The following is a 16,620-nucleotide window of genomic DNA, read 5'->3' as shown; positions in this document are numbered from 1 at the left end:
GGAGTTCAGATTGACTTTAATAAGATGACAAGTTACTTTACAACTCTAGAAACCGTTTTCTATGAGTGTTTTGTGTCAATGATCGAACCAAAGGATCACATAGAAGCTGTTCAAGATAACTTTTTGATTATGGCCATGGAAGAAGAACTGGAACAGTTTGAGCGTAATGATGTTTGGGAACTGGTTCGTAGACCAATAGATGTGAATATCATTGGTACTAAGTGGAATTTCAAGAACAAAATTGATGAGAGTGGTGTTGTGGTTTGCAATAAAGCAAGATTGGTTGCACAAGGGTATACGCAGATCGAAGGTGTAGATTTTGAAGAAACCTTTGAACTAGTAACAAGACTTGAGTCAATTCGACTGTTTCTAGGAATGGCTTGCATTTTGAAATTCAAGGTTTTTCAGATGGATGTTAAGAGTGCCTTCTTGAGTGGGATTTTACGAGAAGAAGTATATGTTGAACAACCCAAAGGTTTTGAAGATCCAGTTAGGCCTGAGTATGTATATAAGCTAAAGAAAGCTCATTATGGTATGGATTCAGGGGTGCTACAAGTGTATTGTGACAATAGGAGTGCAACTGATATCTCTAAGAATCCTGTTCAACATTCAGGAACCTAGCACATTGATGTGAGACATCACTTTATCAGAGAACTGGTTGAAAGAAAGCAAGTTTTGATTGAGCATGTTGATATTGAGGAACAAGTAGCTGATATTTTCACAAAAGCTCTTGATTTTAATCGAGACTCTACATTAAGAAATTTGATTGGTGTGTGTGAGATGTGAATCAATCACAACATGGGTCGAGAACTGGAACAGGGAAAGATAGGGTATGAGAATCTGGTACAGTTTAATGTTATTAAGAAGGGATTTTGGTTTATTAGGTTCAGTTGTGGAATAGAGAAAACCGGAGTTAATATTAGGGGTTTAGTAAAAAGATTTGCTCAAATACTGAGGAGAATATTAAGATGTTTGAAGTTTCCAAAAGTTCTAGAAAAATCTTTTGTTTAGATATTTTTAAAAAAAGGAAGTCAAGAGGCGCTTCGGGTGTGTCGAAGAAATTTCTTTGTGGAAAACCTAGTAATAAGAAAAACGAATCGGAGATGTTGAGGGCAACTCGAAGTGGATTGGTGAGTAGAGGAAGACAATCGGAGATGTCTCGAGGTGATGGTATTGCTAATCGACCTTAGTTGGTTGATAAATCGAGTGATGTTGAAGAAGTTCAACCTAGAATTGTGTTGTATCGATCCGACAACGATGATGATTCATCTAAAGGTGAATCGGGGAAAAATCAAGGGGTAGATGATCTCGAAGGAGAAAATGCAACTAACGATGAGGTCGAAGTTGTTAGCAAGCGAAAAGGGAAGGATCTTGCTTCAGAGTCTGATGAAGAGACTGGATGTGAATAGATTTCTGTACAAGAGCAGATTGAGCAGCACAAAGAGAAGCAGAGGAGTAAAGAACAGAAAACTGTTGTGTCGAATAAAAAGGAGAAGTCTGCTTTTAAGTCAAAGTGATTCAGATCCAAAGAACCAAGTACTTGGAATGTTCGAGCTAAATCAGGATTTCAGTCAGATCGGTTTGTTTCCAAGGCGGCTCAAACAAGGTACTCTAAGATCTTTACTAGGAAGGTTACAGCTGAAAGACAACTAGACATGTCTCAAACTGATGAATTTGGGTTCATAGAGAAAGTAGTGTCTCTACGCTTACGAGCTACTGTTCAATATCCCTCTATTTATGTCAAAGAGGTTGTTTGTGAGTTTTATGCAAATCTGCCCAATAAAAGAGCTAGGGATGGTGTACAAGTGCTTGTGAGAGGACATTGGTATGAGTTTTTCACCCAAGGTTATCAATCAGGCTTTTAACCTTCCCCCATTGACTAAAGCTGAGAGGAAAGCAAGTGCAAAAGTAGATAAGTTGAGTAAAGATGAACTTGTAGAAGTTCTAAGTGGAAGAGACAAGTCTGCGTGGTCAAACTTCAAAGTTAGAGATTTACCTGGAGAAGTTGTAGCTCTCATGATGTTGTCAGCCTTTAATTGGGTTCCTTCTGTTCATAGGTATCATCCTTCAGTCAAACGAGCTCAAGTAGTATACAAGATCGTTCAAGGTCCGCTTGAATGGTCAGATGAAGAGGAAGAAATTTTTGCTGGATACTATACTAAGGATGTCAGAACTGGGTATGAATCGATGCTAAAATCACCAGTTGGAAGACAAGCTGGTGAAGGGTCTTCTTCTACATCTGAGGTTGTTCAGTTGGGTAGTATTCGAATGCCGTATATTGGTCACGATAGTGCAGAGGTTTCGTATGAAGCATTAGTTGATACCACTCAAGCTCTTCAGCGGCTTACTGATGTGGTTTACAGGTTGATTAAGAATCATCCATTGTCCAGAATGATTTAGCAGTTTTTAACTGTTGTGATCACAAGCAGGGGGAGAAGTGATGGAGTCTAGTTCTAGTATTCTGCTATGGTATTTACACTTGCTTCTTTCATTGTTAAACAAGAGAAATAACTCCTATTTTTTAGAATGGTATGACTAGTTGCACTGTCGGCCAGGCATAAATCTCCACCATTCATTGTTCTTCAAATAACTAAACAAAAATAAATTAATCTCATATAAGTATTCCTTAATTAAATTATAAATAGAAATTCATAAATAAATAAAGATCTTAATAAATTAACTTTAATCATGTCTCAAAATACATAAATGCATAGAATATAAAAATCAAATAAAAATAAATCAGAAATCCAAATAACTAAAAGCCAAAGACAATAAAATAAGAGACAAGGTTGAATAAATCTAGCTAGATCAGTTTTTCTCTTCTTCAGAAGGGAAGAAATCGGGAATGTCTAGGTGAGTAAAATCACCAAAGTCAAAATCATCTTCAAACACCATATTTGTTTCCACTTTCTTTCCGTTTTCCTTGATGATTGTTGATAGAGCTCAACAAGATGTTTTGGAGTACGACACGTACGAGACCATTGGTCTTTTCCTCCACAACGGTAACATATATTCGGATATGTTGATTTCTCTTGTTTGTAACCACCTTTGTTTTCCCACTTCTGGTGAGAGTGTTTCTTAAACTGAACCCCATGACCACAGCCTCGGCCGTATCCACGTCCACGACCATGGTACGACCTTGACCATTATTATTGGTCTTATCATAGGATACCACATTCGCTTCAGGGAATTGAGCAGAACCAGATGGGCGTAGTCCATGATTTGTCAACAACAACTTGTTTCTCAGCTACAAGAAGACAAGAAATGAGTTGGGAATACTTCATTAATCCCTTCTCACGGTACTGTGTCTGCAAGACAATGTTATTAGCATGAAAAGTGGAGAATGTCTTCTCCAACTTGTCTGCATCTGTGACTTTCTCTCCACATAATTCCAATTTAGAAGTTATTTTGAACAAAGCTGAGTTATACTCACTTACAAACTTGAAGTCTTGTAATCTCAGGTGAGTCCAATCATAGCGAGCCTTAGGTAAAATCACAGTCTTTTGATGATCATAAATTTCCTTTAGATCATTCCAAAGGATTTGTGGATCTTTCACACTCAAGTATTCATTCTTGAGATCCTCATGGAGGTGATGACGAAGCAAAATCATAGCTTTGGACTTGTCCTTGCTTTGAGTTTGATTTCCTTATTTGATGGTGTCAAGGAGATCTTTTGAATCTAGATGAATCTCAGCATCTAGTGCCCAAGCCAAGTATTTGTCTCCACTTATGTCAAGAGCTCCAAAATCAAAACTAGTGAGTTTTGACATAAAGTTTAGCTCCAAAAATGTGCTGATAACGTGTTATAGATAGATAAAAGAGGAGGAATGTATTGGTATCTTATTCCAATGAATGAAAGGTCCTTTATATAGGAGTACAAAGAGAGGGTTTTACTTGATGACAAAGTAAACCTACTTTACAAGTAATTTTAGAAAATGGGCCTTATAAGAGGCATTCATCTATTATTCATAACAAAAAATATAATATATGTTTCATTGTTAAAAAAATTTTACTTTTATAACTGCTAATATTATTATGGGTAAAACAATAAAAATCCATTATTTTGACCAACTGATTTCCCTAATGATCTTTTACTTTTATTTTATTTTTAGGTGAAAACACTTTTTTTTTTCTGCTTTCTCTAGTGTGATTATGCATATATCTTTATTGGCAAACTTTTATATAGTCGGATTACAAAACGTCATTAAGTTACCGATCAAAGCCGTTATAATTAAAAGATTTAGGCCCTGATTGGTAACACACTTTTAAAACTTTAAAAATGTTTAAAGTCTTGACAGCCAATTTTTTTGCCAATCACGCTTTTTTTGCTTTTAATTTTTGTTAAGTTTTAAAAGTTACTTTTTTTTCTCTTCCTTGTATTCTTTTTTTGTTAAAGAGTCAAATTCATGCTTTAAAACTAAACAATTTTTAAGGCATTCTTTTTTTTTCCCTTTTATATTTAAAAGCTCTACAAAAGTATTTATAAATATTTTACATATTTTATCTTTATAAATTAATTATTCTCATTTTTTTCTCTTTCTTTTAAGATACATTTCAATAATAAATTTTATTTTTTAATCATCATCACTAATAATACTATAAAAGAGTTTATGAAATTCATGATTAATAAGAGAATAACATTCAAACAATGCATTGATTAGTGGTTAATAGATTTTTTATATACTTTTGCATTATTTATAATTTAAATAAGTTGATAAATTGATGTCTACAACTTCAATTATTTATTTCTTATTCTTATAGTTATTTGTTTTTAATTAGTTTTTATACAAAATCACATATTTGATTGACTTATATTTTTCAAAATTTTATTTTATCATTAATGAAAATTATTTTGTCACTAAAGTGCTATATGAATTGATTTATTACATAATATTTATTTATTATTAATATTTATAATAATAATAAAAATAACAGTTACAGCTTTAAAAGTTTTTGGTAAACAATCAGATTTTAAGAATTAAAGTTTCTACAGTCAAAGCATTTATAGTCAAATTCTCTGCAGCCAAAATTTTAAAGTCAAAGTCTTTACAGCCAAAAGTAACCGCCCTTACCAATCAGAGAAAGGGCTTGTCCCACTTCTTGATCACGTTGCTGAGAAGAAATTGGTCGTTGACTTACAAGACGTGTTCAAAAGATTTGGTTTCGACACTTCCTTTGTTCTTATAACCGGGGTTGATCCAGGTTGTCTCTCGTTCGAAATGCCGCATATGGAGTTTGCAAGAGCTTTAGACGAAGCAGAGGAAGCGATATTGTACAGACATGTCAAGCCAGAGATGGTTTGGGAGATGCAAAGATGGTTTGGGTTTGGAGATGAGTTGAAAATTAAAAAAGCTCACTCGACATTCGACCGAATTTGCTCTAAGTGCATAGTTTCTAAGAGAGATGAAATCGCCCGTGGAGATATTGACTCTTTTTCTAAAGATTTGTCGATGTCTTACATGAATCTCGATACGACCAAGTACAAGTTGTTGAATCCTAGTAATGAAAAATTCCTTAGAGACATTATCGTAAACTTCATGGTAGCTGGTAGAGACTCCACAGGCTCTGCTCTCACTTGGTTCTTCTTTCTTCTCTCTAAGAACCCAAAGGCGATAACCAAGATTCGTCAGGAAATCAACGCAAAACTATCTCCAGGAACCAAGAACTTCGAATCATTCAACTCTGAGGAGGTAAAAGAGTTGGTGTATTTACATGGCGCATTGTGTGAAACACTACGGCTCTATCCACCGGTTCCATTTCAGAACAAGCCTCCTATAAACTCGGATGTCCTTCCGAGCGGACACAAAGTCGATGCAAGTTCAAAGATTTTCATTTTTCTTTACTCATTGGGGAGAATGAAATCGGTTTGGGGAGAAGATGCATCGGAATTTAAACCAGAGAGATGGATTTCAGAGAGTGGAAGGTTGATTCATGTGCCTTCTTTTAAGTTTTTATCATTCAATGCCGGTCCAAGGACTTGTTTGGGGAAAGACGTGGTTATGACGAATATGAAGACAATAGCTGTGAAAATTATACAAAACTATGAGATAAAGGTCATTGAAGGACACAAGGTCGAGCCATTTCCTTCTATTATTCTTTACATGAAGCATGGTCTTAAAGTTACAGTCACTAAGAGATGTAACTTGATCTGAACATATATTATGCAATACCTTTGTATCGTTGTTACCGCCGTTCATAAAGGCGGAGTTCATCACTGTCGTTGCCGCTGTTCATTAGGACGGAGATCACCATCGTCGTTGGCCACCAGCCACCACTCTCCTCCTCTATTACAAGACACTAAAATAATAATTTTTCTCCACGCTCATCCTGTTCTCCTAATTATTGCTATATTCTTAATTTTATTTGTGATGTTGATTATCACACAAATTGACCCTAATTAAAATTGAGTAACTAAAAAAATTAAGCGGTCACACAAATTGACCCTAATTAAAATTGAGTAACTAAAAAATTAAGCCGTCCGGGGAAAAAAAGAGTGAGTGAATTTTTTTTTTTTTTTTTTTTTTTTTTTTTTTTTTTTTTTTTTTTTTTTTTTTTTTTTTTTTTTTTTTTTTTTTTTTTTTTTTTTTTTTTTTTTTTTTTTTTTTTTTTTTTTTTTTTTTTTTTTTTTTTTTTTTTTTTTTTTTTTTTTTTTTTTTTTTTTTTTTTTTTTTTTTTGGGTGTTTCAGATTTTTACATCAAATGGAGAAATTAATTAAATTCTATAATTGTGAACCAAAAAAAAAAAATGCAATATTTAATTCCGGGAAACGCTGATAAATTGTCCGAATCCCTAAATATCATTTCTCTCGGTCTCAAGTCCAACCAAAGTCTTTCTTTAGCCTCTTTTGCTTCTCAGCCGCAGAGATCTCATCATGGCTCCAATTGCTGTCGGTGATGTTGTACCAGACGGAACTATCTCATTCTTCGATGAGAATGATCAGCTTCAGACCGTCTCCGTTTACTCTCTCGCCGCCGGTAAAAAAGTCATCCTCTTTGGTGTCCCTGGTGCTTTCACTCCCACTTGTAGGTATGTATAAAGCTTCAAACTTTCTTCAGATTCGTCCTTGGAATTAGTTTTATAAGATGTGGGTTTTAATTCTTAGCTGATGGGTTCTTAGATTTGATTTGAAAATTGTGTTTTTGCTTTTGGTTTGGTGAGGTTAGTATGAAGCATGTTCCTGGGTTCATTGAGAAAGCAGATGAGCTGAAGTCAAAGGGTGTTGATGAGATCATTTGCTTTAGCGGTGAGTATTAATTGTTTTGTTTTTAATCTCTGTGATGAGTTCTGTTCATGTATACTTGTGCAAATATGTTGAATTCGTTGGTTAGTCAAACTTGCTAAATTGTGAATGGTGGTTGGTGTTGGGTTTAGATAGTTCTGTAGATCGACAGGAGATGATGTTCTGAACTTGGAATGAGACAGTTTTGGAGTACAATGAATTGAGCTTTGAAGGGTCTGGTCTCTGATGAGCTCTAAGATTAGACGGGTTGTATTTGGCTTAGGCTGCTTGATGCGTTTTACGGATCCAAATGTGTCTATTTGCTTTGGTTTTTAAAGAGTATTCACGGAGTGATTTGTGTGTATTGTTGCAGTGAATGATCCATTTGTGATGAAAGCATGGGGAAAGACATACCCAGAGAACAAGCATGTGAAGTTTGTAGCTGATGGATCAGGGGAATACACACACCTTCTAGGACTGGAGCTTGACCTCAAGGACAAGGGTCTTGGTGTTAGGTCAAGGAGATTCGCTCTGTTGCTCGATAACCTCAAGGTGACTGTAGCCAATGTTGAAACTGGTGGCGAGTTCACTGTTTCCAGCGCCGAAGATATCCTCAAGGCTCTCTAAGTTACTTATCGTTTGCTTTTGTTGTAAACCGCTGTGTTCTATATCGCCTCGTTTTCAAACAAGTAGGTATTATAAAAATAAAGCGGTGTGTGATGGACTTGCTTTGGTGTAATAAACTGTTGGTTTTAGTCTTATTCTCTACGGTTGATTTATGAAATTGAGTAATTTTCACGTGAAAATATGCATACCAAATCTTTCCATTGTTGTTCTGATTGATGATAAGCACGTACCAAAAAGTTGGTATCATGCACACTTGGCCTTCAAATGTGTTAATGTGTTAACGAACATTTAATAGATGTTAATCTTGAGGGCTGCTACTTTGTGTCTCACTTTCACTAAACGGAGAAATGAGCTGTCATTTGATGTTTGTTAGGTCTCACGCGCTATTATCTTATTATATAAACTTGGATTTTGAAAGTTAGTTATTAACAAAATTNCGGTGATGTTGTACCAGACGGAACTATCTCATTCTTCGATGAGAATGATCAGCTTCAGACCGTCTCCGTTTACTCTCTCGCCGCCGGTAAAAAAGTCATCCTCTTTGGTGTCCCTGGTGCTTTCACTCCCACTTGTAGGTATGTATAAAGCTTCAAACTTTCTTCAGATTCGTCCTTGGAATTAGTTTTATAAGATGTGGGTTTTAATTCTTAGCTGATGGGTTCTTAGATTTGATTTGAAAATTGTGTTTTTGCTTTTGGTTTGGTGAGGTTAGTATGAAGCATGTTCCTGGGTTCATTGAGAAAGCAGATGAGCTGAAGTCAAAGGGTGTTGATGAGATCATTTGCTTTAGCGGTGAGTATTAATTGTTTTGTTTTTAATCTCTGTGATGAGTTCTGTTCATGTATACTTGTGCAAATATGTTGAATTCGTTGGTTAGTCAAACTTGCTAAATTGTGAATGGTGGTTGGTGTTGGGTTTAGATAGTTCTGTAGATCGACAGGAGATGATGTTCTGAACTTGGAATGAGACAGTTTTGGAGTACAATGAATTGAGCTTTGAAGGGTCTGGTCTCTGATGAGCTCTAAGATTAGACGGGTTGTATTTGGCTTAGGCTGCTTGATGCGTTTTACGGATCCAAATGTGTCTATTTGCTTTGGTTTTTAAAGAGTATTCACGGAGTGATTTGTGTGTATTGTTGCAGTGAATGATCCATTTGTGATGAAAGCATGGGGAAAGACATACCCAGAGAACAAGCATGTGAAGTTTGTAGCTGATGGATCAGGGGAATACACACACCTTCTAGGACTGGAGCTTGACCTCAAGGACAAGGGTCTTGGTGTTAGGTCAAGGAGATTCGCTCTGTTGCTCGATAACCTCAAGGTGACTGTAGCCAATGTTGAAACTGGTGGCGAGTTCACTGTTTCCAGCGCCGAAGATATCCTCAAGGCTCTCTAAGTTACTTATCGTTTGCTTTTGTTGTAAACCGCTGTGTTCTATATCGCCTCGTTTTCAAACAAGTAGGTATTATAAAAATAAAGCGGTGTGTGATGGACTTGCTTTGGTGTAATAAACTGTTGGTTTTAGTCTTATTCTCTACGGTTGATTTATGAAATTGAGTAATTTTCACGTGAAAATATGCATACCAAATCTTTCCATTGTTGTTCTGATTGATGATAAGCACGTACCAAAAAGTTGGTATCATGCACACTTGGCCTTCAAATGTGTTAATGTGTTAACGAACATTTAATAGATGTTAATCTTGAGGGCTGCTACTTTGTGTCTCACTTTCACTAAACGGAGAAATGAGCTGTCATTTGATGTTTGTTAGGTCTCACGCGCTATTATCTTATTATATAAACTTGGATTTTGAAAGTTAGTTATTAACAAAATTTTGACATGTATCAAATTATCAATCTCAAATTTTGACAAGTGTAAAAATTAATATTTAAAAGGAGAAATTTAATTACAACAAAAATAAAATATTTTGTTTCAAAAAATATTAATAATGTAAAAAAATAATTATCAAAAATTACAAAATTTATTATAAATACAAAGTTTTTTGCAATAATTATAAGGAGATTATATACATATATCATAAAATTCGAAATTATAATTTTATTTACTTATTTTTAATTTTAATTTAATAATTGTACAAAAAATAGAAAAAGGGATTAAAGAAAATATAGAGTTAACTATTAATTTTAAATTTTGGAAATACTCACTTCTATATAAAAATAGATCGTTTCATATTTAAATAATTTATTCAAAAACACTGCTTTCAACTTTGTTTAATTGAGAAATCTTTTTTAATGGGAAGATAAAATTTTCTTATTTTTTAAACCAAAATTTTCTCCTACTTTTTACTTTTTCAGTAGAGAATAATATGTTGATCCAAAAAAAAATTAATATATGTGTTTTCTTTTCCTAATACTATATTTAAAATTGTTTTATTTAATTTATATTTTATCTTTGAATTATTTGGGATTCATATATTATTGTGCTTATAATTTTCTATTGTTTCTTTAATTATGTACGTCAAATTAATTTTCTTCTAATTTTCAATGGTTGGTCATAAACTCTTCTTTTGTTTGTAAACAGAATTGTTACCATTATTCATTCAATCTCAAAAGGAGATAACAATTAGAAGCTCATCAACCTAATGGATTGATAAAATAGGATAATCAAACACAAGCTTACAACAAACATAGATTGATAGATTAGAGAAACATAAATCGTTGTTGATAGATCCATAGGAGCTCAAAGTCTGTGACACCCTGGTTTGCGGAAATGTTTAAAAGAATTGATTTGGCCACATATGTCACCAAAATGCACTTTTTTTGGTCAAGGGTTATGAGAGAACTTCATGATGGGTGACATTCTTGGAAGTGATTTTCGAAACTGTGCAAGTGAGGACAAAACACAGGAAAATATCATTTGTTGATTTGTAGGGTCGGTAAACAATTTTTTAAAGCCTCCCAGACATAACAAACTGGCCATCGAATATGGGTGGGTCCACGGACCGGGAATAGATGTAGGACCCACTTAGAAAGGTAGGCCCATGGACTGAAAGTGGATATGGACTCACTAAGCAAGGTGGTGGTTGAGGCGTTACAGAGACAGAGCCTACATCATGACGTGTCAAAGATACTTCTAAGAATACATTGGGAAATTTAACATTAGTATTAAAAGATTTTGTGACGTTAGAAAAAGGTTTTTACTTTTATTGGTTGTCGGAGCAAGCCATTTTGAGATAGCAAAAAGACGTGAACATGTTCTCTCCACACATAAGAAGGGCAGAACCGAGGCTCTCTCTATAGTGGAGAAGGTTGGATGCAAGGTTATCTCCCAAAGGGAGGAAGGGGGAGGAGGTTGGACGCAAGGTTATTTCCCTAAGGGAGGAAGGCGGAGCCAAGGTTCTCTCCACGGTGGAGGAGGTTGGACGCAAGGTTCTCTCCATAAAGGATGAGAGTGGAGCCGAGGTTCTCCATGGTGGTCATACATTATTATGATGATACATCATTGATTAGTATATTATGTAATATATTTTTATTCAAAATGTTTTTTGAACCAACAATTTTAGTAATTAAAAAACTACGCAAAAGTGAAAGTAAAATATTTGGCTTAATGTGTTCATATAAACATTTTCTAATTGGTGATAAAGAATATACAGTAGAACCTCTATAAATTAATAATGTCGGGACCATGAAATTCTATTAATTTATAGAGGTTTTAATTTCTCGATAAATTAATAATTATTAATTTATAAAGAGACTTTCCTAATTTGGTAAAAAAGTTTTAAAATAAAATATAATTAATATTTTTATAAAACCAATTAAAATGAAAATAGCAATTATCATGTTTTGAAGATGATACTCCAAGATTTTAATACAGTAAAAATATTAAAAATAAACTCAAATAAAAATTAATGTATATATATATACATATATTTAAATAATTTTATATAATTATTAATTTATATTATTGATGGGACCATATATTTACAAAAGATTTTCAAAAAGTATTATTTTATTATATTATCGAATTATGTCCAAAATTACACTAGTCCCAACTTCGGACCAAATAAATTTATTAATTTATAGAGATTATTAATTTAACGAGAATTAATTTATAGAGGTTCTACTGTATTTGTAATATAAAGTATATTTACGTGTAAAAAATACACTTTTAATAGTAACACACATAAAAAATTTGTAAATGGATATGAATCAGTGTATTATAATGAAAATAAAATTTATAAATAATGTACAAAAAATTTTAATATGTTTTTATTAAATTTAATTTAATTTATAAAACTTTAAACCCGCACATCTAAAACGACCAGACCCGGTTTATTTTAATAAATAATAAATAATAATAATAAATACACTACAGCTAGTGGTCTTATATCCACTAGCCACCTAACCACAAACACAACCAACAGCGGAAATAACATATGCCAATAACCAATAAATAATCCAATCATAATCCAATAACCGATATTAATTCCAAATCATAAACTAATGATCCAAACAACATAAACCAAAGAACCAGCAATCCTAAACAACATTCTAGGACTCAACTCTAGCAACCTAACAGAAGCCAGACAACAAAGCGAACCACTAGAACATCCTCCTCTTCATTTTCTTGATTCCACGATCACACTTTGCCTTTACCTTTGCCAAGAAGTTTCACAACCTTAAAAAATCAAGAATACGCTCCTAGGAAGCTCCTAAAACGTCCAAAGTCTCAGATCTCACCAGAAAAAGCCACCAATCCACAGAAAATCACCAAGAACACCAAGAACACTCTTTCTCTCTTTTCTCTCTCTCAAAAGCGGCCAAAACAACTAATGAGACAAAAGAAACGATTTAAGGGTTTTTCCCCTTCTCTTTTGCCCAAAACGCAGCGTTTCACTTAAACTCGTCCACAGAAAACAACCTTGCATCGACCGATGCAATCCCAAAACCAAGATTTCAGTTCGCGGATGTTACAATTCTCCCCCACCAATTTAGATTCGTCCTCGAATCTCGATCAACACTCAGCCAATCACTCCCGTGCTACCGTCTCAACGGCCCGCACTCCTCCGACCGACATACAAAAGGTCACCTCTAGGCGATAGACTCACGCTCCAGGCATTATTTGCTCTCGAATTTTAGACTCTCCTTTTTACTCACAGGCCTAAACCTTGAGTTTTTAATGGCTCCTCATCAGACCGAAGCCTGCATGCCATAATATTGGCTCCTCATCGGGCTTAAGCCCGCATGCCATAATGTATATAAGGGAGTCCAATACTCGTCTCTCAGGTTGCCACCCTACAGCGCGCCCTCGGATCGTCATCCGAAGTCGATATACCAGCCATACTCCCAAGCCACAAAGTCTTAGAATATGACGGTAATAGGAGAACTTAAGTTCCCCAAGAGTCGCAAGCAAACAATTCTGAACACGTCTGAGTCCTATCCCTATCCAGGTTTCCTTTCCGTGGCTCGCGTAAGATAACACGATGTCCTACCAACCACATATCCCCTCACTGGAATACCTTATGACCACACAAGGATCATCCCACTGCCCAACGGGCCGCCACAAAGACCAAACACATGTCTTAAACAGGACCGCCACCAAGGACAAACAAATGTCCTAAACAGGACCGCCACCAAGGTCAAACAAATGTCCTAAAAAGGACCGCCACCAAGACCAAACAAATGTCCTAAAAAAGACCGCCACCAAAGACCATCTAACTCGAAGGACCGCCTCAACAGGCATTCTGGCTAAACAACCTGCCATAAAGGCCACACTCTGGCTAAACAGCCGCCACAAAGGCCACACAATGGCTAAACAGTCCGCCACAAAGGCCACTCAATGGCTAAACAGCCTGCCACAAAGGCTACATAATGGCTAAACAGCCCGCCACAAAGGCCACACAATGGCTAAACAGCCCGCCACAAAGGCCACACAAGCCCTCTCCAAGGCTCTCCGCAACTAAAAATGGACAAATTCTAACTCACATAAAACTTTCCATTTTTAGCACTTTCCACTACTGGAAACTTTCCACCTATAGAAACTTCTAAAACAGGAACCTTTCCTCCAACACACTGCCTCGCGGAAACTTTGTACCCCAAACACCACCTCATCTTGTTACTTAGTCGCACAACCAACCACCCCAAGCGACCAAGTAAACAAGAGAGATGGGCTGGAATACTCCATTCCCGCTCCAGCCACGAATTACATATGGGACCAGGCTAGGCAAGCTCAAGTCGCGGCTTGCTTCTCATACCACTTCTTAAACCTTGCCTTCATCCTCGCCTCAGGCTCCCAAGTCTTCTCCTCAACACCATCACAGTCCCAAAGGACTCTCATCAAAGGAATCTTCTTCTTCCAAAGTTCCTTGATCCTCCTCTCGAGAACCCTCACTGGTCTCGCCTCCAAAGTCATGTTAGGCTGAAGATCCTCAGGAATCTTAGCCAACAACTGATCATCCTCGCGGAGACACTTCCGCAACATAGACACATGGAAAACTTTATGGAATGCACGCATAACCTCAGGTAACTCCAGTCTATATGCCACTGGTCCATCTCGCTCAATCACTCTGAACGGACCCATATACCTCGGACTCAACTTAGACTCAGTCAATGACCTGTTCAGACCCCGCAATATGGCCATCTTGAGGTACACTCTATCTCCAACCTGAAATTCAAGATCTCTCCTCCTCCTATCGGCATAACTCCTCTGCCGATCTTGAGCTTCCTTCATGTTCAGCTTGAGAACCCGAATCTTCTCCGAAGTCTCCTGAACAAAATCTGCCCCGTACATGCTCCTCTCCCCCACCTGATTCCAGCATAACGATGTACGACACGACCTACCATACAAAGCCTCATAAGGACCCATGCCAATACTCGCCTGGCAACTGTTGTTGTAACCATACTCTACCAAGCTCAAATGATCTGCCCAATCGCCACCCCAATCCAGCACACACATCCTCAGCAAATCCTCCAACGTCTGGATCGTCCTCTCTGATTGTCCATCTGTCTGGGGATGATACGTTGTACTCATATGCATCTTAGTGCCCATATCTGCCAGAAATGCCCTCCAGAACACTGAAGTGAACTTGGAATCCCTATCAGACACAATGCTCGCTGGAACCCCATGCAACCTGACTATCTCCTTCACGTACTTCTTAGCCAAGACCGTTGCTCCATCAGTCTTCTTAATGGCCAGAAAATGTGCCGACTTAGTCAACCGGTCCACAATGACCCAAATAGCATCAAACATCCTGGACACTGGCAAACCTACCACGAAGTCTATAGTAATCATATCCCACTTCCACTCTGGAATGGGAAGACTCTTCAGCAAACCACCTGGTACTTGATGTTCAGCCTTCACTTGTTGACACACATCGCACCTCGCAACCCAACTAGCCACGTCCTTCTTCATCTCGACTCAGTGATAGTACCTCTTGAGATTTCGGTACATCTTAGTCGCTCCTGGATGAATAGAGAACATGCTAGCATGAGCCTCTCTCAGAATCTCCTGCCTCAACTCCTCATCCTTGGGCACACAGATCCGCCCATGCACCAGAATAGTACCATTAGTCGAAACCTGATACTATGAGTCACATCTTTTGAGGCATTCACCAGCCCCAAATCCGACTCCTGAGCCAACCGCACTCTGCTCAACAAATCTGCTCTATCAGTTGCAACCAAACCCAATGGCTCCTGAGAAACCGCACACAAACTCAACGCACTAATCTCCCCTACCAGAGACTCCATATCCTACTCCTGAGCCGAAGCCGCCCGCTTCCGACTCAAAGCATCTGCAACCAAGTTAGCTTTACCAGGATGATAGGCTATCTCCAGATCATAATCTGCCACCAGCTCCATCCACCGCCTCTGCCTCAAGTTCAGCTTGGACTGAGTGAATATATACTTCAGGCTCTTATGATCTGTGAACACATGTACTTTTGCACCATAAAGATAAGATCTCCAAATCTTCAGGGGAAAAACTACAGCACCCATCTCCAGGTCATGAGTAGGATAGTTGTCCTCATGCTTCCGCAACTGCCGCGAAGCATAGGCAATCACCTTCCCATGCTGCATCAACACATATCCCAAACCCACTCTAGATGCATCTGTATAAACCACATAGGATTCTCCCTGCTCAGGCAAAGCCAACACCGGAGCAGTAGTTAACATCTCCTTCAGGCTTGCAAAGCCCTCCTCACACTCGTGTTACCAGACAAAAGGAACAACCTTCCCCGTCAACTTAGTCATAGGACATGCTCTGCTCGCAAACCCCTGCACAAATCTCCTGTAATACCCTGCCAACCCGAGAAAACTCCTGATCTCCGTGACATTCTGCGGTCTAGGCCAATCCCTGATAGCCTGAATCTTCTCCGGATCTACAGAATACCCATCTGCAGACACAATATGACCCAGAAAGCCCATCTCACGCTGCCAGAAACTACACTTGCTCAGCTTAGCAAACAACTTCTGCTCCCGCAGCTTCTCCAGAACTGCCCTCAAATGCACTGCATGCTCTTCAGGACTCTTAGAATAAACCAGGATGTCGTCGATGAAAATGATGACAGACACGTCCAGAAACTCCTGAAACACGCTGTTCATCAACCTCATAAACGCAGTTGGTGTGTTAGTCAACCCAAACGGCATCACTACAAACTCATAATGCCCATACATCATCCTGAAAGCGGTCTTCCTCACATCTGCCTCATCTATAGGGATATGATGATAACCCGACGCCAGATCTATCTTAGAGAACCAAGTAGCACCTCTCAACTGATCCAACAACTCATCGATCCTCGGAAGAGGGTACTTGTTCTTCA

The 16,620-nt window shown here is 37.4% G+C and overlaps 3 protein-coding genes across 3 annotated transcripts; all 3 read left to right on the top strand.

The window, feature by feature from the left end:
- LOC104753586 (alkane hydroxylase MAH1-like) lies at nucleotides 1,333–6,152 on the top strand. The gene is made up of 2 exons (XM_019237750.1): nucleotides 1,333–1,401; nucleotides 5,082–6,152. The coding sequence occupies exons 1-2, from the start codon at nucleotides 1,333–1,335 to the stop codon at nucleotides 6,150–6,152; spliced, it is 1,140 nt and encodes a 379-aa protein (XP_019093295.1).
- On the top strand, nucleotides 6,780–8,026 carry LOC104750383 (peroxiredoxin-2B). The gene is made up of 3 exons (XM_010472173.1): nucleotides 6,780–7,027; nucleotides 7,165–7,244; nucleotides 7,594–8,026. The coding sequence occupies exons 1-3, from the start codon at nucleotides 6,873–6,875 to the stop codon at nucleotides 7,845–7,847; spliced, it is 489 nt and encodes a 162-aa protein (XP_010470475.1). The 5' UTR covers nucleotides 6,780–6,872; the 3' UTR covers nucleotides 7,848–8,026.
- On the top strand, nucleotides 6,856–9,419 carry LOC104753585 (peroxiredoxin-2B). Its single transcript, XM_010475816.2, has 4 exons — nucleotides 6,856–6,896; nucleotides 8,292–8,422; nucleotides 8,560–8,639; nucleotides 8,989–9,419. Exons 1-4 carry the CDS (start codon nucleotides 6,873–6,875, stop codon nucleotides 9,240–9,242), a joined length of 489 nt encoding a protein of 162 aa, XP_010474118.2. The 5' UTR covers nucleotides 6,856–6,872; the 3' UTR covers nucleotides 9,243–9,419.

Source organism: Camelina sativa, chromosome 16, assembly GCF_000633955.1.
Source record: "Camelina sativa cultivar DH55 chromosome 16, Cs, whole genome shotgun sequence".
Classification (NCBI taxonomy): domain Eukaryota; kingdom Viridiplantae; phylum Streptophyta; class Magnoliopsida; order Brassicales; family Brassicaceae; genus Camelina; species Camelina sativa.
Note: the sequence above shows the minus strand (reverse complement) of the source record. Positions and strands in the feature narration are given on the sequence as shown.

Excerpts from the sequence above, each read along its gene's own strand:
- LOC104750383 (XM_010472173.1), top strand. The coding sequence starts at position 6,873 with ATGGCTCCAATTGCTGTCGGTGATGTTGTACCAGACGGAACTATCTCA. Across the intron at positions 7,028-7,164 it reads GCTTTCACTCCCACTTGTAG|TATGAAGCATGTTCCTGGGT; the intron begins GTATGTATAAAG and ends TGGTGAGGTTAG. Across the intron at positions 7,245-7,593 it reads TGAGATCATTTGCTTTAGCG|TGAATGATCCATTTGTGATG; the intron begins GTGAGTATTAAT and ends GTATTGTTGCAG.
- LOC104753585 (XM_010475816.2), top strand. The coding sequence starts at position 6,873 with ATGGCTCCAATTGCTGTCGGTGAT. Across the intron at positions 8,423-8,559 it reads GCTTTCACTCCCACTTGTAG|TATGAAGCATGTTCCTGGGT; the intron begins GTATGTATAAAG and ends TGGTGAGGTTAG. Across the intron at positions 8,640-8,988 it reads TGAGATCATTTGCTTTAGCG|TGAATGATCCATTTGTGATG; the intron begins GTGAGTATTAAT and ends GTATTGTTGCAG.
- LOC104753586 (XM_019237750.1), top strand. The coding sequence starts at position 1,333 with ATGAGGTCGAAGTTGTTAGCAAGCGAAAAGGGAAGGATCTTGCTTCAG. Across the intron at positions 1,402-5,081 it reads GTCTGATGAAGAGACTGGAT|AAAGGGCTTGTCCCACTTCT; the intron begins GTGAATAGATTT and ends TACCAATCAGAG.